Source organism: Hipposideros armiger, unplaced genomic scaffold (genome assembly GCF_001890085.2).
Source record: "Hipposideros armiger isolate ML-2016 unplaced genomic scaffold, ASM189008v1 scaffold_120, whole genome shotgun sequence".
In the NCBI taxonomy this organism is placed as follows: domain Eukaryota; kingdom Metazoa; phylum Chordata; class Mammalia; order Chiroptera; family Hipposideridae; genus Hipposideros; species Hipposideros armiger.
The window spans coordinates 1,266,140-1,286,331 of record NW_017731470.1 but is presented as its reverse complement, the minus strand read 5'-3'; the positions used below and the strand labels follow the sequence as shown (position 1 = coordinate 1,286,331).

Here is a 20,192-nt window from a genome sequence, read left to right as displayed (position 1 = left end):
TGTTTTGATCTTATATTTTAGCAGGGAAAGACAGGCTGTAAATAAATAAATATATAATTTCAGGTTTTGATTTTTAAAAAATTACAAAGCAAAAGAAAGCAAAATAAGGACACTAGCAAACAGTGAAAAGGGCAGGAGGTCACTTCTCCAGGGTGGTCAGAGAAGACCTCTGAGCAAAGAGAGGCCTGAATGTAGGAAAAGAGAGAATCTGTCGATTTGAGAGGAAAGGCTTCCGGTAGAAGAACAGGGAAAGACCCTGACTCAGGAAACAAGACTGTCATGTCTGAGAAAAGTCAAACAGTTAGGAGGGACAAGATCCCAAAGGGCCACGGTTACAACTTCATATATAATTTCTCTTAAGAGGCACAACTGTCAACCATAAGCTGTCACCTCTTGTAGATTACAGCATCCTTCCAACTGCTCTCCCCATCTCTTCTTGCTCACCTCCAATCCACTATCCACTCTACAGAAAAAATAACCTTTATAAAACACAAATGAATGTCACTTCCCTGCAGAAAGCCCTTCAGTGGTTTCCTAGTATGTGGCTCCTGTAACTTACCATCCTCACTCAGCACTGAGATTCATCCATACTATTGTTATGACCCAAAGGTCAAAATCATGCAAAACTATGCATTACTTTGGATGCATATATACACACACACACACACACACACACACACACACACACACACACACACACACGAAGACTAAAAGGAAAACAAAAAATATACAAACAGAAAATTCAGGATAGTGATTGCTCCTGGGAAGAAGGGAGGAAGGAAAAGGAGAGAAAAGGGCAGGATCAGAAAAAAGGAGATAGAGGAAGGACAGAATCTGTAACCAGGGGCTCCAACGGTATAGGTAATGTTTTATTTCTTCAGCTAGATAATGAGTGTTCATTATATATTCTTACATCTTGCATATATTTTATATGCATGAAATGTTTCATAGTAAATTATTTTAAATGTTCAATGTCTTTCCACTGATCTTAACTTAAGAGTCAAAAAGCTAACTGCTCAAGGCACATAGACTTAATCCTTCCCCCACAAGCATGCACTTTCCTTTGCTTCTGACCATATTCCTCTGACCTCTCCATCTGAATAGTCAATTCCTACTCTCCCATCAGACTCAAGGATGCCCTCCCTGTCCCTTCCTCAGACAAGATCCTCCTCTTCTGCAACACTCTGTACATTCACAGCACTTATCACATTATGAATTAGATAACCAGCAGCTTAAGCCTCTCTCCCCTAGAGGACAAGGACTCCAGAAGGGCAAGGACCTGCCTGACCATCTTCCACATCAGGCCTAGTACAGTCCTTTGCACAGTAGAGTTACTCACAGTTTTTATGGAATGAATGAAGGGCGGAGAAACAACTCTGAATGGAAAGCACATCTCACAGTCTACTCTTCCATTTCCCTATTCCCAATATCCCCATCCACTGCCGTTTAAACAGTGGACATGGCAAATAGTCAAATTAAGTATAAAAAATGAGGTATGCAATTATGCTTTAAACACAGAGTCCTATAAAGGCCTATCTTATGAAATTACTCTTGGCAGTGGTGAAGAAAATTGAGAAACTGCAAAAAGAAAACACTGGACAATATTTCGTGCTGCTTTATGAAATCTGAACCTCATCAAAACCACAGTTAGAGAATACACATTTTATTACTGAAACCAATTCCCAAAGAGCTCATTTTTAATCTACTGTATAGTGTTGCCCTTTTTAAGTTGGTCTATTTAATTAAAAATCATCAAACAAAAACTATGCTCGGAATGTTCACAAAGGAAAGGGGCACTGACTTTTAATTACTGAGTGATTAGAAAGGGAAACATTTCTTTTAACGTGAAAACAATTTTTTAACAATTTCTCACGATAAAAATTTTAAATGTGCACAGAAGTAAAGAAAGCAGCATCATAAATCCCCAGGTATCCATCATACGTCTATAATTATCAACGTTTTGCTCATCTTTTTTCATCTGTTCCATTATTCACTGATGGGACTGACTGCGGGAGCATTTTAAGGTCAGACCATTTCACTCATAAATACTTCAGCAGATAAGGTTTTCATTTTTACATAAACACAAGGCCATTTTTTCACACCTAACAAGATTGACAACAGTTCCTTAATATGCTCTGATATTCAGTCCATATTCATATTTCCCCGATTGTCTCAAAAATGTCTTTTTACAGTTAATTTGAATCAGGACCCAAACAAAATTCACATTTTACACTTAGGTGTAATGTCTCTTAAATCTCTTCTAATCTAGGAAAGTCCCCCCCACCTTGCTTTTCCTGCCTGCCTCTTTCCATGACATTTATTTCTTGAAGAAATAAAGTTAATGGGCCTGTAGCATTTTCTACACCCTGGGCTTGGCTAATTGTTTCCTCATGGTGGTGCTTAACTTTTTCCTCGACCCTTCCTATTTCCTTTAAATTGAAGTTAGATCTAGAGGCTTGATTAGGTTCAGTTCAATCTCTTTTTAGCTTCCTATTCTATTAGGCGGTATATAATTTCTGGTTGGCCCAATTGTAGTGATCCTAAAATTGTTAAGATGTAGTAGTCTTAAATTAACGGTTTTAGCATCCATGGATAACCTTGCCTAGGGTCATTATTTCATTAGGGGCTACTAAATGGTGATTTTCTAATTTTGTTATTCCTTGTGCATTTATTAGCAAGAATTCTGTTAATAAGAAGTTTTCCACATCAACTCTTGGATTACCCCATAGTAACATTCATACAGGAAAGGCAGGATAAATGCCTTGATTCTTTACCTTGATTTATCAATTTTCTGAATGAGTCAGTTGTCCCAGTAATCTTCAAGGGTGACCAGTTTTTTTTTGTTTATTTTAATGAGTGAAAATATACATATTTTCTTTGTGGCTCTTTGTGTGTATTGTTTCAATCCATTGCTTTAATTCTTTTTGATGTTCAAATTGTCCTATGATTGGCGAATGAGAGCTTCTTCTGGTTGTCTCTTTTCAACTTCTAACATGATCCCAATGGCCTTTCATAGCTTTCTGACACAAGAAGTTATCTTGGATTCATCTTACATGTTTCCTTCCCAGTCCTGGAATCGACTACTTCTCCAAAGATCCCTCTTCCTTTTAGCGGGAAATACTATTTAGAGGCCGTAATCTGGGCTCTAAGGATATTCACTGTGACTAAGTTGTCACTGTTTCTAGTCCAAAGAACTAGGAAATACGTACTTTTTTTTAAAACAGAAAAATCAGTCATGAGTCTATGTGGATATTTCCCATTCAATTTTAAGATTAAATGTTTCTCTTTAACTTCTTTATTCTCATATCCCTTTTCTCTTACATTGTAACTTTTGGTTTTTAATGGCATAATTATTGATATGCTTTAACCTACCATAGAGAGCTTCAAAATAACAATATTAATTTTTTTGAATGCAGTTTAAAACTTCTTTATAATTCTTTTTATCAGACATATCTCATTTGGTATGTATAATTACAATACTGTGTTTTTAAAGTGATTTGAAATAATTATTTTCAATACCTGGTTATGACACCAATTTGATATACCACTACATTAATTTGTTTGTTTTTAATTTTTTGCAATTGCTTTTTTCTTTTTATTTAAATTGTGATTTTAATTATTTAAAATATTTCAATTGTTCCAAGGTCAAAACTATAACAAATTATATTTGGAGAAATCTTGTTTCCATCCTTGTCTCCTCTCCCGTTTTCTTCTTTACCTCCTTTAAAAGTAGCCATTTTTATTAGCTTTCAAATTATCTTTCCACTGTTTCTTTTTGGAGAAATATATGTAAACTATATATATTTATAATAAATATTATATTTGAATATGTATGCTTGTATTCCTCCGTGTCTTACATAAAATATACAGTTCTGTCAATAATTCATTCATAGGATATCAGCTTGTAGCTATACTTAAAAGAATTTCTAGTTTCATATGATTAAAAATTATCAAAACAAATTCTCTATATATTTCCTAATAGATTCTAAAATAGGAGATATGGGGTCCTAGTTCCTCTGTTATTCACTCACCAACTTGCTTCAGAGACAGGCATGGTGTTTGAGGCCTGCACTGAGTATATGAGAGAGACCACGGATATATTGATAGTATCAGTAGTCAGGTATAAACGTCATTCTCTACCCGAATATATTCCATTACAATTTCCATTTTTTAAAACTATCATTTTCTCTTCTTTAAAAAAAAGCTTCAAAGCTTTGAGGTTAAATGGACTGTGCGTTAACACTTTGCAAGGTAAATCAAATCACTCCTTTTATTATTTTTTACAATCTACCTTTTGAATCTACAACCCCCAAAACATTAGACAATACATATATCAAGGTCAGTAGAATTGAATGCCTATTAAGTTAAGGCAGTGACTTCCAAACGCTGCTGCCCATTGGAATCATCTGGGAATCTTTATAAAGTACTGATGACTGGCTCCAAGCCCAGACACTGTGACCAGGAAATGAAGATTTTTAAAAGCTCCTTAGGTGATTCTGATACATAGCAAAGTTTGGAAACCACTGAGTTAAACCAAGCACTTGTCCACTTTTTTCCATTTCAAATACTAACATTATAATATAAATGCCTACTGTATAGTTTAGTCCTACCCAACATCCGGAAAGATGGACTGAGTGGAAAATGGGTAATACTCATCTATCCCTGTATGTCCTGTCATCTACCTACAGTGTGTGGCCCCAAATCTACACAATCAAATCCACCGCTCTCCTGAAAGTTCAAAGCATAAAGTCCAACCCCTAGCCAGGTATTTCAGGCCCAGCAGGATAGGCCCATATCCACCTCTGTTGCCGCATCTCCCCACATTGCTCTGCACACACTCGATGTTCCCGTCACAACAAAGGGCTGCGGTTTCCTGAACACAGTCACGCTCCTTCACAGCTCTGCCCATTTGCAGATGATCTTCTCCATCAGAAATGCCCTTTCCCTTTCCGGCTGCCCTGCAAACACCTACTAGTTGCCCAAGACTCAGCTCAAGTAGCAACTTTTTTGTGACAGTCCTTGGTTCCCTCTCTCTGTGTACCTTCTGGCACTTCTTTTCAACTTTACCATGTTGTATTAAATGGTTTTCTTGCATGTCTCAGAATTACTACCAGATTAGCACCTGCGTCTTCCATGACTCGCACATGCCTGGCACATAACATGTGCTACCCGTATGGAGAGCCCTAGCTCTTTCGATACAAATTCAATCTTTAAACTACACAAAGTCCCCCCTAAAGTGAATGCTTTTAAAACATAGGATTGAAAAGGGATAAGAAATATTACATCGTAATGATAGTAAAATCCAAATTGGTTCAACTGATACATAAGTAGAAACTATTTTCTCTACAATCACATTTTGAGGGAGAAAAGTTTCAAAGTGCTATTTTACATTATCATAAAATCTTACTGCAGTAACCTATGCCAAAATGAATGGCTGAGCCTGACTAAATATGCAAAAGAAAATATATCAAGGTCAATTATGCCCTTGCTTTTGTAAAACAATCAGGAAGGAACGAAGGGAGGGAAGATGGAAGGGAGGGAGGGAGGAAAAAAATATTCCTTTGGTTGACAAATCTGTTATGTAGCTTTAAACATAACTAAACATAACATTTCTAAAGAGAGCAAATTGGTGTTAAAAGCATGAGTAGTTGTACTCTGCATTAACATTTTTATGGGCACCCATCATTATAAACTTTTCAGCTTCTATCATTATCAAAAGGGTAAATAATTGATTCTTTTTTTTTAAAGAAGCAAGGTCTTAACCACATGGCACATCCTTACTATAAAATGTATACTTCAATACATTTTCTCCACAAGATACTAATAGTTGCACACTTAGTTCAAAGATAAGTTTTTATAGCCAATGATCAAAAAACTTGAAGTGGATCAAATATCTTTTAAAATTTTTCAGCAAATTGATAAGCCTTGCTACTTGGCAATGAAGACAAATTTTAACTATTTTAAAAAATTGTTATAAGCAAACTGAAAACTAGATATTTAAATAAACATTGAGTTTATGTCATCTTTCAAGTCAGTTTTAACTCACTTTCAACAGCACAGTGCTGTAAGTCATGAAGTAGAGAAACAAAATTCCGAATTCACCCTCTCGTTATTTTTCTCCTTCTCACTGAACTTCTTAAAAATGTCCTATTCTTCAACTCCTATTATAAATGCATCAGCAGTCTAAACTAAAGGCATTTTATGGGGCTCAAAAGACATAAAAGCTTCTGCAGACACCAGTTAAACAATGCAGAGAAGAATCTGATTTCTGCTTTGATGCTAAGTTTAGAAGCCATTGAAAGGAATGATGTCCATGCTTTTTTTTCATTTCACTAAGACCTTCATTCCTCAAGGCCTAAGATAGATCTAGGTATTGGATTTCTCATTCTTGCTTCAGTACTTACTTATCTATCTGAAAATTGACTGTTGGACATTTCTCAGTCACTGAGTGGTGAAATGAATAACTGGAGGATTCTTGTTTCATGCTTTTCTAACCCTATTATAATAAGAGCAAATAATAATAATAATAGCTAATATTTATTCAGTGCTAGCTCTAAGAGCTCACAACAACACTAAGACACCAACTACTATTATCCTACTTTGCAAATGAAGGGACTAAGGTTTAGGAAAAATAAGTAACTTGCCCAAGGTCACAAGGCAGGGGAGTTATAGAGCCAGAATTCTGAATGAAACCTTGCTATTCATCCTTATTCTATACACTCTCCCATGGGAGAAAATGACCCATTGTTTGCTATTCTATTGTATAACACAGCTTGCCTGAACATATTGGTGAAAAAAAATTGGAATCAGCTATGCTCATTCACTTAATTTATTCAACAAATATTTATTAGCTCCTCAAAACTCTCTTGTATGACTTTAAATCCTTTTAAGTGTTTCTGAGTATTTGGTATGAGACAAATTTTGAATAAATACTGTATTTCTCTTTAATGAAAAATGCCAAATATTTGGTATTGTAATACTGAGCTTTAAGCTGATCATCAGAAAGTCTTTCTCTTAACAATCTCATGGAGGATAACCTTTAAGAGATTCCTACAGTTCTCTATTCATTACCTTGCTTGGTGTCATTTGATTTTTACTAACCATTGTGAGAAAGACAAGAAGTAATGTTGTGGCACACAGTGATGGCTGACTCCTTGCCCAGAGAACCCTAATTTTGTTCTTCTGGGAAAGCTCTGTCCCTCGTTCATCCCAGGGGTGAATCCTATTTAGGTGAAGGTGGGAGTGGGCAAGTGATGATCTTCTTTCCACTGAGACATGAAGAGGTATCTGCTGTGGAAGCTTTTCTCAATCTTACAAGAAGCTCCTACATAGGGTCATTCACTTTTTTTGTTCTTTGACCTCAATGATGAGATAATACTTGGAACTATATGGAGTACAGGAAGAAAAACAACCTACTAAGGATAACAGAGTGGAAAGGCAGGAGGAACTTGAATATTAGATGGCATTGTCAAGCCCCGAATTAACCAAGCCTGGACCCATTCCATCTTCAAATACTTGGTTATATGAAATAATAAACTCTAATTGTTGAATGCATTTTTGTTGGGTTTTCTATTATACTAATAGCCAAAGCTTCCTAACTGATACAAATGTTTATCAAAAATTGCATTTCAAAAGAAAATGAGGAAGTACAACCTAGAATAATATAGTCTGACCAAAAAAAAAAAAAAAACCACACAAGGTATGTCCTTATAGAATGATATAAACCTAGTTTAACAGCAGTTCAAATAACAAAGATCAAAGTACTTTACCAGTGGATTTAAAGTAATCCAACACTAAAACATGTCTGAAGAAAATGTACAGCCAACGTTAAGTAATATTATTAGAACTAGAGGCTCAAGATTATGGTGGCAAAACCTTATAAAACTCAACATTGATCATCATTTTTCGGGAATAAATTAGGTATGCAACATGAAAAAAACAGAAGAGTATGCAAAGGAGTTCACCAGGAGTATAAAAAATGTAGAGACCAAGTAATCTGAGGACATACTGAAGGAATTACAAATGCACAGTCTGGAAGAGGGAAGACTAAAAGGGGCTATGATGGCTATTTTCAAGGGTTCTCCTAGAAAAGGGGAACTGGACTTAGTCTCACCACTTCAGAGAAAGGCATTAGAAGCAAGAATTGGCTGCTAAGAAAGACAGAACTTGGCTTAAGAGGGCAATTTTCTAACGATTAGAGCAATCTAAAAGTCAAATAGGTTATCACATGAGATCGTGAAATTCAATTTCACTGAGATGAAGTAAAGACTGATAGACCATTGTGAGGAACATTCTAGAATAGTATTTCAGAAGATATTACACACACCACTGGTTGTACAAGAGATGATTTTAACTGGCACATACATTTTATTTTATTCATTATATATTTATTTTAATATACATTAAAAATGAATAAATGTACACACTAAGCCATCAATCCCATGGTTTCTTGACTATAACTGTTTTAGGATAAGTAAAATAACAATGTAAAGCTCATTTAAAGAAAAACATTAAATCAATATATCCTATTTAACATAATTAGGTATTTTATAATCCATTAGTTATAGCCCTAGAATTCATATAGATAAACAATACAAGGCACCAAAAATTTAAGAAAAAGGAAAAATATTTTGAGGAAAAAATCTTTTAAAAAATAAAAGAAAAACATTAAGTTAACTATAAGTGGTATAAGAAAATGGCAAAAATCATGAAGGTACTACAAAAAATGTCTGAATTTCTACATGCCTCCCTGTGGAGATTCTTACATTGAACATCCAAAAACTAAATTTCCTCCTTACCAAAGTTGTCTTACTACTCAGTGATTCAGAAAACGTGATCATTTATTCAAAGAGCCTTCACAATAAAATAGTAGAAGAACTAAATTTTTCCATTATTTTCAGTTACAATCTTAGAAATGCTAATTTTTATCAGCTATATCTAACAAATGATGTCTGGAATCCTCACAAAACTAATCTTTTATCACAAGAGACTAATATTCTTGCATCTAACAACCATTTACTGAAGGCCTTCCATGGGCCAGGAACTGTGGTAGACACAAATTTGAAAGTAAATTTGTAAGTTTTCATTTAAAGGATTTATTGCTACCTCAAGGAAAATTTAAAAACATTTAAGGTAAAACGTCAAGAGAGAATGTCTTTCCCATCATGTTCATTAAAAATATATATGTATTTTAATATAAATGAAGGCCAAACTATTTTCTATGCCACATACACACTCGTGCCACATTTAGACTTAAACTTTCTTCAGTGAGCTTTGCCTCATATTCAGTATTTGATGCTCTTGCTCCAGTATATTCTGGAATATCCTCAGGAATCTTAATGAAGGCCTAAAGGCAATCTTGTGACGTCTTTGTGAAAAGTCTGCCTAGATCTATCTTGAGGCAGAGTATGGCAGGCATCTTCTTACAGCGTAAAGAAAACGATGGGACCCTCTGGAGGCATTGGGGCCATAGTACGTTTACTACTGGAGGCGTTTTTAAAAAACTGACTAATGAGAAGCCTGACCTTTGCTTCTTTCCCAGCTCCAGGCCAAGAGGTACTTTATGTCTGAATAATCAAATAAGAAGTGACATCTAACATGTAAAACAAACACGACAGCTTAAACTTCTTGTTCCCTGAAGACATATCCCCGTGTTTGCATCCAAAGAAAAACCGTAAGCCCAGAAGGGTTCCCTTCCTACCTCCTGAGTGTGTTCCTTATAGACTTGCAGTGGCCCTGCGGCTTTGGCAGTGTCCCAGAGCTGCAGCGAGCCATCACCACTACAGGTGACCAGGACATGTTCGTTGTTCTCACTCCAGGTCACGTCAAACAAACCATCGTTCCAGTCAAAGCTACACCAGGAAAATTAAAATGAAAAAATCTACTTATATAGGCAGCTGAACCTAAAAGAATATTAATTTTACAGTTTTTAAAAGTTTATAACATTTTAACATGCATTTTCTCACATGCTCTTCACAACAATGAGAGAGAAGTAGAGCAGGCCCTTATATGCACAAACAAGTTCAAAGAGGTTAAAAGAATAGCGCAGGTCATACAGCTAGGAAACTGCAAGGCTACATTAAAATTAGGTCTCCCAACTAGAAATATAGCAAGCACAATTTACATGAGGGCATGCGGCCACACTTGGGTGGTCACTTTGTTTTTTGAGGTTCACAGGTGGGGCCAGCCAGCGCTTTAAAATACTAATTTAGGCCAATTAATTTCAACTTTCCCCATAAATCTTTCACCTGACCTGTAAGCGGGTAGTTACTTTCTAAGGGCACTTCCTTTCCTTTGTCTATCTTTGACTAACTCGGATAGAGGCCTTAATGAGCCCAACATTCATACAGGCAAGACATGCGGAATGTGGCAAGAAAGGGAACCAAGGCATTAGATACTCTACAAAATGGGTAATTAGCTCCTGAATGAGTAAAGCTAAACTACAAAGAAGACAGCAAAGACAGAAACATCACACAGCAGTATACTAACTAGTTCATTTTTTTTTGTTTACGTTTTATAATTTATAAATGGACATTGAGACAAGAACTTTAGAAGAAAAATGACGATCAAACTTAACAGCAAAAATACATTCCATACTATGCAAACGCTGAAGTTTCTTCTATATTGCAAATTTAGAAACTAAAAAAAAAGCTTTATTGATAAAGATTCACAACCTAATTCTATCAAGGCTTTAATAGCAACAGAGAATACAGGTAAGTTAACAATTAGAGCACCTTACCTTCTAAAGATTCTAAGCCCAGATTCATTTTGATCCAATATTAGCAGAGTTCCAGAGCCTACAGAGAAAAAAAAAATTGAGGTCATGTTATTGAACCTGCTGGGGAGCTGTCTAAAGGTCAAGTAGGGATCAAGCACTGAGTACTTAATTTTACCACCACAAATTTCTTTCTCAAGTTATTGAGACCATGTATACAAAATGATCAGTTTGTTTTCTCCATTTGTTTTCTTTTATTGTGCTTCAGTCATTAACTATTAAACTTATCATCTCACCTAAGCTTGGAATCCAGACACAGCTCTAACAGAGAACAGAGATACTGGAGTTCATATCCTGTGGCCAGGCAGGGTGCCAGGCACACAAACCTCCCAAATGGGTTATTCCTATTTACAGGTGACAAACATCGGGCTTACAAATCCTAAGGACTCTGCGCCAACTACAACACACTGCCTCACCAGTACATCTAAAATGCATTCAACATGGGATTGTAAAACAAAATATCTGGTGCAATGCCACGTACTTGGTGGTAAAGTGCTAAACACAATATATCAGTTATCTATCAAAGATGAATTATTTTACTAAGAGACCAGTGAATTTTAAAAGTTATGTTTGTTATAGGGATTGAAGGGAAAAAGCAACTCTTCTACTTAAACATGACTGATTTTCTTTTATTTTAAAATACCAACTCCTTTTAAGTTTTTTTTAAGTTTTTAAAATATTGCCACACACTCGTGGGTCTTCAGCCTAACCTGGTGGGCAGTTATTGTAAATCTGAATGTGCAAGCATTAAGAGCTAATGGTGAAAATGTAACAAAGCCAATACTTGTTTCCCTCTTGGTTTTAGAAATTACATTATTATTTTTTTGGCTGCAGGACCAAACAAAAACTATATCGAGAGCTGACATTATGCAGTGACTTGTTTCATAGCTTCAGTACGTAAATAATAGCTAGGACATGAATTAAAAGAAAAATTAAGAATGGAAGCCCGCCTTTCAATCTAATGCCAAGAGACGACTTAAACCCCAAACATGTGCTTGCAAATGTATTATTCCTGAGACAACAAAAGGTGAGGGCACAACTTAATTTCATGACGGCAACTGCGGGAAGTGTCTGCTCAGGGGTATCCGATTTAGCATCTGACAGCCCGAATGCAGACTGTGGGGAATGTGGACCAATAACAGGTAATTTACGGGGGGTGGCTCTGCAGACCGTCTTCCAAGTGCTGCGGGTCGGTTCGGACCGGTCCGAGGGGCCGCACAGGCTTAAACCCACTCTCCCCAGGGCGGCTCGTGCCTTGGAGGTGTGTGTCGGTGAAATCGGTGCGCTCTTAAGAAATAAGGACATGGGCCAACAGGCACCTTCCATATGCGACTTCTGCACCGTAACTGGAAGAAAAAAAACCTGACGCTATCTGCAGACCAACGACCCACTCTGGACAAAGAGTGGGAAACAGCGGCTCCTCGACTCCCCCTGGCGCTCAATCGCGGGGCTGTCTACTGTCGGAAGTGCTTTCCAACGACCGGGAGAAGCCGGGGCTCGGCTAGGACCCGCCCCCGCCCCGGCGGCGCGGTCTGGCCTCACCCGCGATGCCGTAGTGCTGCGAGGCGGCGCAGGCCAGGCGGCCGGACAGGTACGGGGAGAACTCGGCGGCGTAGCCGTGGCGGCCCGGCACCCGTAGCGTCCGCACCGCTCCGCCTTGCGCCGCGTTCATCCCGCCCGCCGCCTCTGGGGCTCGCCGCCCCGGCCGCCGAAGCCGCTTCGCGTCGGAGGCGTACGCTCCGTACTCGTCCAGACAAGTTAGAGACCCAGGAAGACGAGGCGGAAGTGAGGACACCTGGTGGCCGTAGTGCTGGATTTCGGTTGGTCCGCAAATGAAAGGGCGTTGAAGCCAGTAAAATCCATTTTTGTTTTGGGCAAAACAAAGTGCTTTGCGCCACCTGTAATAAATTAGATACAACATGGCAATGATTCTACGGCTGCGTGGTGATTCTGACAACATTTGGTTTTGGGTATCAGCCTGCACTGCGGGGCTATCTGGTTTTTATTAATTCATTGAGCTTTTCAAAGACTGGCATCAGGAAATGTTCGTAGTGATTACAAACCAAGACAAGCTACATCAAATTCTCAAACCATGCAACAAGCCCAAAAGGCAAGTAAGTGCGTTGTTGCCCAAGATAACTTGAAACAATATTAAATCAGGCGGGAGGGAAGGTAAGGAAAAAAGACATAATAAACAACTAACTTTTTCAAATTCTCACTATATGTATTGTAATAGTAATAAGTTCTCAGGTTCAGGGCTAATTAAGGAAAACTAAGCCCTATTCGTTAATTCATTCATTCAAACATTTACCAAGCATGTACTATGTGGAGAGTGGCCATATATAATTTACCTGCCAAACAAGACACTTTTGAGAAGGAAAGAGGGTGCAGTCAATATTAATTAAGCCAGGCACAAATCTACTTGTATGGTCAGCGTAACTGTGCACCAAGTACAGTGCTAAGCACTTGGGATTCAAAAGGAATAAGATATAGTCCATTTTATCAAGAGACTAGTCTAGTAGACAGGTCAGCAGTTAAGTGTAATCAAAATACTGTAGGTGCTATGAGAAATATATGCGGGGTATTCACAAAAAGGAAATTATCAGTGCTGGAGGGTGGGGGATGGGAGGAAAAGCTTCAGAGAGGAGGGAATGTTTGTGGTGAGTAAATGATGATGATGTTTTCTTTAAATAGACAAGGAGATAGGGGTCATTGTAGGAGCAGGAATAACATGAGCAATCCAACAGACCTAAACCAGCATGATCCACAACAATTGTGGCTGCCGGGACTCAGCCTGGCCAGATGGAAGGGGAAGGTAAAGAGGATCAGGTGGAGGGACTAGAGTGTTGCATTGGGGCTGGATCACGAAGAATCTTGTGTGATATACCGAGGCAATGGGTTTCTACTGTAATCTAAACAATGCGGAACCAGCAAAGTTGTCTAGTGTGAAAGATTAAATAACCAAGTTTTCATTTGAAAAGATCTAGGCAATGCTAATCTGGAGGACAGAGATTAGAAATGAGGAGGCCGGTTAAAAGACTTTAGCAATAGTTCAAGCAAAAGATGGTAAGATTTTAAACAAAGATGTTGACAATGGGAGTGGAAAGTAAGAGATAAGATTTTAAGGCAATAACTCACACGGTATGTAAGGAACAGGGAGGAGTCAAAATGACTTCCAGATTTCTGCCTTCTGTGCCTGGACGGATACAGGGACTGTTCACTGAAATAAGGACTATGGGAGGAGGAGCAGGTTTGGAAAGAAAATGAGCTCCAGTATTAACATGTTTAATGTGAATTTCCAGTCAGGAGCTAAGGCAGTTCTTATTTGCATGTAAAAAAATGTAAGCCATGGAAAGGATTGCCCTCACTCAGGAAGAGAGTGGTATGACAAGAGAAAACGGCCAAAGATTGAACCTTGGGGAAAACACCTGGATTTAAGACTTGGCAGAGGAAAAGGAGCTAAGGAAAGGTTGGGGGAGACACACCAGGTGGATCCTATTAATTAATCTTCAAAATACAGCTCAAGTTGGGAGGACTTGCACACTACCCTTTGATGTATATTTAGATGGACAGGTTGGGAGTGGGTCCTATACATTAGGAAAATGACTCAACAGAGTTCTTAAGAGTATCAAAGAAAATAAGATAAAACATGTAAAATTATGGTGCCTGGCACGTATTAAGCATGCAGTAAATATGACAACTATTATAGCAGGCAAGAATTTGCTGGCACTGATCCAAGTATGCAAGAACTAGAACATTTGTTTATTTTCTTAAACCAACTTAAATCTCTACCCTCCTAGGCTGTTAGAAAATTCAAGTTTAGCATGTTTGGTGTTTCCTGGCACTCCCTCTGGTCACACCAGAGTCTGACACTGGAATGTAAAGTTCACAATGGTAGGATGATTGTTTCCTTCACCCAAGTATTCCCAGCGTCTAAACAGTGCCTGGCAAATGGGAAAGAATCTCTCTAGTCTTCTGTTAGTGTCACTATGGATGGTTCCCTGTGGAAGTCTGAATGAGCTTGTGAATGTGCATTTCCATGCTATGCTTGGTGCCAAGCAGGGCCCAGGTCTCATTACTGAGACAGGCTCTCATGGATCTGAGGTTGGCATGAAAACATTCTCACCAGGGAGAAGGGCCAGGAGGCTGTCACTTCTCCAGGCTCCCTTTCCCTCTCCTCCCTCACTGTCATCACATGGTCATCTCTTGCCACCCCTCCTCATCAAAACTGTACATTGAGCTTAAAGATTGTGAGAAGCTTCTATGTCAGCCTTTCAAAGTGCCCTGAGGCCAGGGATCACAGAGGGGCTGGCTATCTAATTAGAATAGAGAAAGAAAAACACTATAGCAAAACACAAATTAATACATAATCAATTATTCTGCCATACTGTTAATGAACAAAAATGAATGCAATCAATCAATCATTGATTAATAACAATTGACAGTAACAACATGGATGTGTAGAAGCAGACAGAATGCTACAATGCCTCCTCTCACCCCTAACGCACACAAACTGCACATTCTTACTCGCTGTGAACCTGAGATGGGGCCTGGCTGCCTCATCACTCAGGCAATATTCCTCATATTTCAGAGCCCTGCCTCCGAATCTCACTGGATAATTTTTGTAATGAAAACTCATAGGACACACCATGGATGTATTCATTCAAAAGCCCAAGAGGCCTGGAAATCTGCATTTTAACAAGCGCTTCTGAATGATTCTCATTTGTTGGCTAAAGCATAGACAGAGAAGAAAAACACATTTGAGCGGAAGTGCTCAGCCCTGAGAGGGAATTGTGCAATGGAAGCAAACACTGGTAGCTAAAAGGAGAATACATTCTAGGCAAAGCAAGCTGGGGCCCCTAGGATATTCAAAGAGGGGTGTCATTCCTGCCATACTGACACCGCATGTGAAGATGTAAGGATCACACAGCACCTTCCTCCTGAATCTAGGGGAGACCACCAGAACTGAATTACTCCCATAGCAAAATGGTTACCAGTACAGGTTCTGGAAACAGCCTCATTCTGATTCTTATCACGGATGTTATAGATTATATCTGAGAATTGGATTTTAATTATGTACCTCATTTGCATTAAAACAAATACACAGAAGGTAAGTCTTACTTCAAGCATCTCAGGAGTTTCTATTTGACGGGCACACCTGGTATGTTTGTTTGTATGTCCTTTGCACTTGTGTAAACCCGAGATCCCAAGGCAATCAATGTCACTTCCCTCATGTGCTATGTTTTCAAAGGTGTCACAAGGTGGCTTATGAGCTCCTGAATCACTGTCAACATGAAGGCAGCAGTCACTTAGTTTTTCAGACACAGACAACTTAAATTCCAATTTAAATTACATTATCCTAATGAAAAAACACAGAGCAGGGGCCCTCACGCTCTTTAAATGCACAGTAACAGAGGCAAAAGAGCCAACAGCTAGCCAGCCATGAGTGTCTGCACCTGCAAACAAAAAGGAAACAAACCAGTCCTCAAACTTTCCTTCTAGTGGGTCGTCCTTGGGAAAGTCATGATGTATTTTTCTGGTTTTCATTGCAAAAATGCATCATGACTTTCCCAACGACCCAACACGTAGGAATAGGCACTACACATGAAAAGACCTGGGGGGAAGGCAGCAAGTATAACCATTTTACTTAGTGTTTTAAGCACTATGAAATCGTCAACATTAATTGGAATTAAATAAATACTCATAAGCTTAAGAAATGTCTTAGTTTCATTTAACACATAATGGCAAAGCCTGCAATACCTTACTGTACCAAAAAGTAAGGAAGTGCGCACACAAAAAAATTATGAAGATTGTAGAAAGGACACAAAAGCCTGCTGGAGGGGGCTCTCCCTGGACACATTTGGAGCAATTAAACTACTGATAGATATACATTATAACCTACTGAATAAAAGAAGAATCTAAGGAACCACACTGATATGAATAAATAATACAAGGGAAGGCAAGGTTTTCCCATGCAATAGAAAAATGTGTTAATAAAGGTAGAAGTGATAGAGTAGGTCGAAAGGTAAAAATGAGAAGGAGGGAACTAGCGCTAGCGAGGAGGCCCCTGGCAGCTGCTCTCACTCAAGGCACAAACACCTTGCTTGCTCAGCAAGATATTGAGAACAAGATACATCGTTAGAAGAAGAAAAAAATGCTAGCGGGGAGGGAAACCATCCTGCTTATCAGAATATACATCCTGCTTTTCAGGACCATTTTTAATAAGCTTCTCAAATCATGGGAAAATTACAAGTTCATGCTTACGCCCTGAGAAGCAACCTTGAGAACCAAAGGAGAGGACAGGACATCTCAGCAGAGAAAGATAACAGAGAGGGCAAGGGGAAGACAATTCTACCCATAGAAATAAAAACCCTCACATGATGTAAGGAGGCTGCTCCCTCTCTTGCGTCAGGCCGCTCCATGTCACGGAGTGCACTCGCTTTTACCGATAGACTTCTTGCTGTCCTATGCTGCACAAACTCTGTCTCTTGACTGAATTCTTGCTTTCAAGAAGACAAACAGCTGAGGTACAATGGCATTCCCTGTAACACAAGAAATGATGAAATTATAAGACAATCATTTTGAAATGATTAAAACAAGTAAGACTTCTTTTAGGCAAGAATCATCAATAGATGTTAAAACTCATGACATGAGGTATAAAGACAAACAGGATAATAATATAGTCTCAAAGTGTCTCCCCACAATATTTTTATTAGAAAGGGAAAATTAGTAACTTTACAAAGAAGAGACCTGGCAAACACCATGTTCAGCAAGTGATTAAACATCACCAGTGATGGCACAAATCAACTTCATGTGCTTTTGAAAATGATGAACTGGGAAGAACACAGCTTCACTTCTGTGATGTTTCTGCCCAAACTGCGTCACCTGAGGACCTCAGATGATGAGGAAAAATCAGACAAACTCAAACTGAGTGACATTCTACAACATAACTGGCCTGTACTCTTAAAAAATATCAAAGTAATGAAAGACAAAGACTGAATGAAGAACTGTTGCCCATTAAAGCACACTAAAGACTAATGCAACTGATGCAACACATGATCCTGAATTAGATCTTAGATCAGAAAGGTGTTTTTCATTCTCTGTAAAGCACATTAGAGGATAATTGGCAAAAGTTGAAAAAAGTCTGTAGATGAGTTAATGGGTTTGTATCTATACAAAATTCCTGTTATTGATCACTGTATTTTTTTGATGTAAGACCATGTTTTCATTTTCAGGAAATATATACTATGTCTCAAGCACTTAAAAATTAGGTTATAGGTAGATAGATAGATGAAACAAATGTTATAAAATGTTCATAACTGGGAATCTGTATGAAAGGTATATAGGCCTACTTTGAATTATTTTTACAACCTTTCTTTAAGCCTGAAATATTTTTTAAAATATAAAGGTGTTTTTTGTTGTTGTTGTTTGTTTGTTTTTAAGACCAAACTTCGCTTTCTGGTTCTGCATATAAGGAGCTTAGAAGTCACCACTGTGTCCTAGAAACAAGTAAAACGCTGAACAGACTGAAAATCGACAACTTTTCTTGGATCTATAAGAGAGGAGAGGACATGTGGCAAACCATTGCCCTCAAAATGGGAGAGACAGACAGGTAAATAAAGGGAGTCGTGGCTACCAGAGCAGAGACTCAGGAGCAGAAAGCCCCGCAGGACCAGTGCTGGGGCAGGAAAACCCAGACTGTAATTGACAAATTGCTGAAGGCTCAGTGTGAACACATCTGAGAGTTAAAAACTTCAGGGGACTGAGTCACAGCAGGGGAACCTCACAACATTGTGAGATTTACCTCCAGGAGGCTAACCAGGTTCTCACAATAAATGTTGGAGAAAAAGCACCTTGTGCTTCCAGCAGAGGGAGGGGGGAAGGAACCATTCTGAAATACGCCAGAGCGAGAACACTCTGTTCTTCTTAAACAAGGCCTGTCCTGAGGGGAAACAAGTTAGCCAGAGCCTAACCTGCTAGGATATTATCAGAGCCAAAGAATGATAAAACAAATGTGGTAAAAATGTTAAAAATTTGTGAATCTGGGTAAAAAAATATATGGGATCTTCATGTATTATTCTTGTAATTTTTCTAAATTTGAAATTCTTACAATTAAAAGTTTTCTTAAGTATATGATTAAAAGATTGTACTAATTCAGCTTATGCTTTGTCCAGTTAGTTTGAATTAGTAATAAATGGCTTTAATTTGTTAAGTAGTATCCTGGGGCTGGTGAAAAATTCCTATATTGGTGCTCACATAGTCCCTATGGGTGAATCACAAGGCAGAAATGTCTCTTGTGTGATTCTACTGGGACTTCTGACTTCTATAAATTTGAGGGAGTATGTTTGGGAAGCAACACAGAAGTTTCCTGCTACTTCAGTCTAGGATGAAACGGAACTCACACACTTTATATTTTAGAGCTAATTAAGAGGAAATGTCAGTGGGGAAATCCAGGTCAACTATAATTCCCATCATGACTAAGTGGCATAAAGACTCAGAATACAGTGACCTATAACCAACCTCAGGGAGAAATCAGTCAAATCAGGATCGCTCATTTCCAGGGTTCTTGTTAAGGTTGACTCGGCAATTCATAAATCTTACCATTCACAATAAACACATGCATAGATCACTACATACATTTCACTTTGTTGGATAAATATGCAGTACAGTATCAAGCTATTTCTCAGGACTATATATATGGTGTTTATATATTCTTAAGAAAGAGAAGTTCTGATAGAGAAACAATTTACTAAGTATAAAGGAATGGGTATGGTCATCTTAAATATGAGTATCAGATATTGGAAATCTAGTATGCTCATTACCTGTCTTTGGTTTCTTAGCTCTGGCAAAGAGCATATTCTTCAAAAGCTATCATTTTCATTAACTACGAGATAGAAACAATACTGATTTCCCTCAAACCTGTTCAATTCTTTTGATCAAAAAGGCACGCATGCTATCATGCCATGAAAAGACATGAAAACGTAAATGCATATTACTGAGTAAAAGAAGCCAACCTGAAAAAGCTACATGCTATATGAGTCTAAGTATATGACATTCTGGAAAAAGGAAAATTATGGAGATAGTAAAAAGATCAATGGTTGCCAGGGGATCAGGGAGGGTGTTGGGAGAGATGAATAGGCAGAGCACAGAGGATTTTTAGGGCAGTGAAAATACTCTGTATACCATAATGATGGATACACACCATTATACATTTGTCTGAACTCATAGAATGTACATCACCATGAGTGAACCCTAATGTAAACTATGGACCTTGGGTGATTATGATGTGTCAATGTAGGCTCAACTATTATAACAAATTGTCTAACAAACTCAAAGAGTCTGGAAGCTTTGCTAAAAATAAATGATAGAGATTTATTCAAGGTTCTTAGAGTTTTCAAACTGGAACAGAGCTGGGCAA

General features: G+C 38.2%; 1 protein-coding gene across 2 annotated transcripts in view; it reads right to left on the bottom strand.

Moving 5' to 3' along the window:
• PEX7 (peroxisomal biogenesis factor 7) overlaps positions 1-12,555 on the bottom strand; it is a 68,227-nt gene extending 55,672 nt beyond the window's left edge. Inside the window, exons 1-3 of one of the 2 annotated variants that reach the window (XM_019648140.1) lie at positions 12,317-12,555; positions 10,739-10,796; positions 9,701-9,851 (exon numbers count right to left, since the gene is read on the bottom strand). In XM_019648140.1, the coding sequence (XP_019503685.1) occupies positions 9,701-9,851; positions 10,739-10,796; positions 12,317-12,446 (339 nt within the window). In that variant the 5' untranslated portion in view covers positions 12,447-12,555. Of the gene's footprint in view, positions 1-9,700; positions 9,852-10,738; positions 10,797-12,093; positions 12,290-12,316 lie in introns of those variants that run through there. The other variant, XM_019648141.1, reaches the window with a different exon arrangement.
• Positions 12,556-20,192: the final 7,637 nt, after the last annotated feature.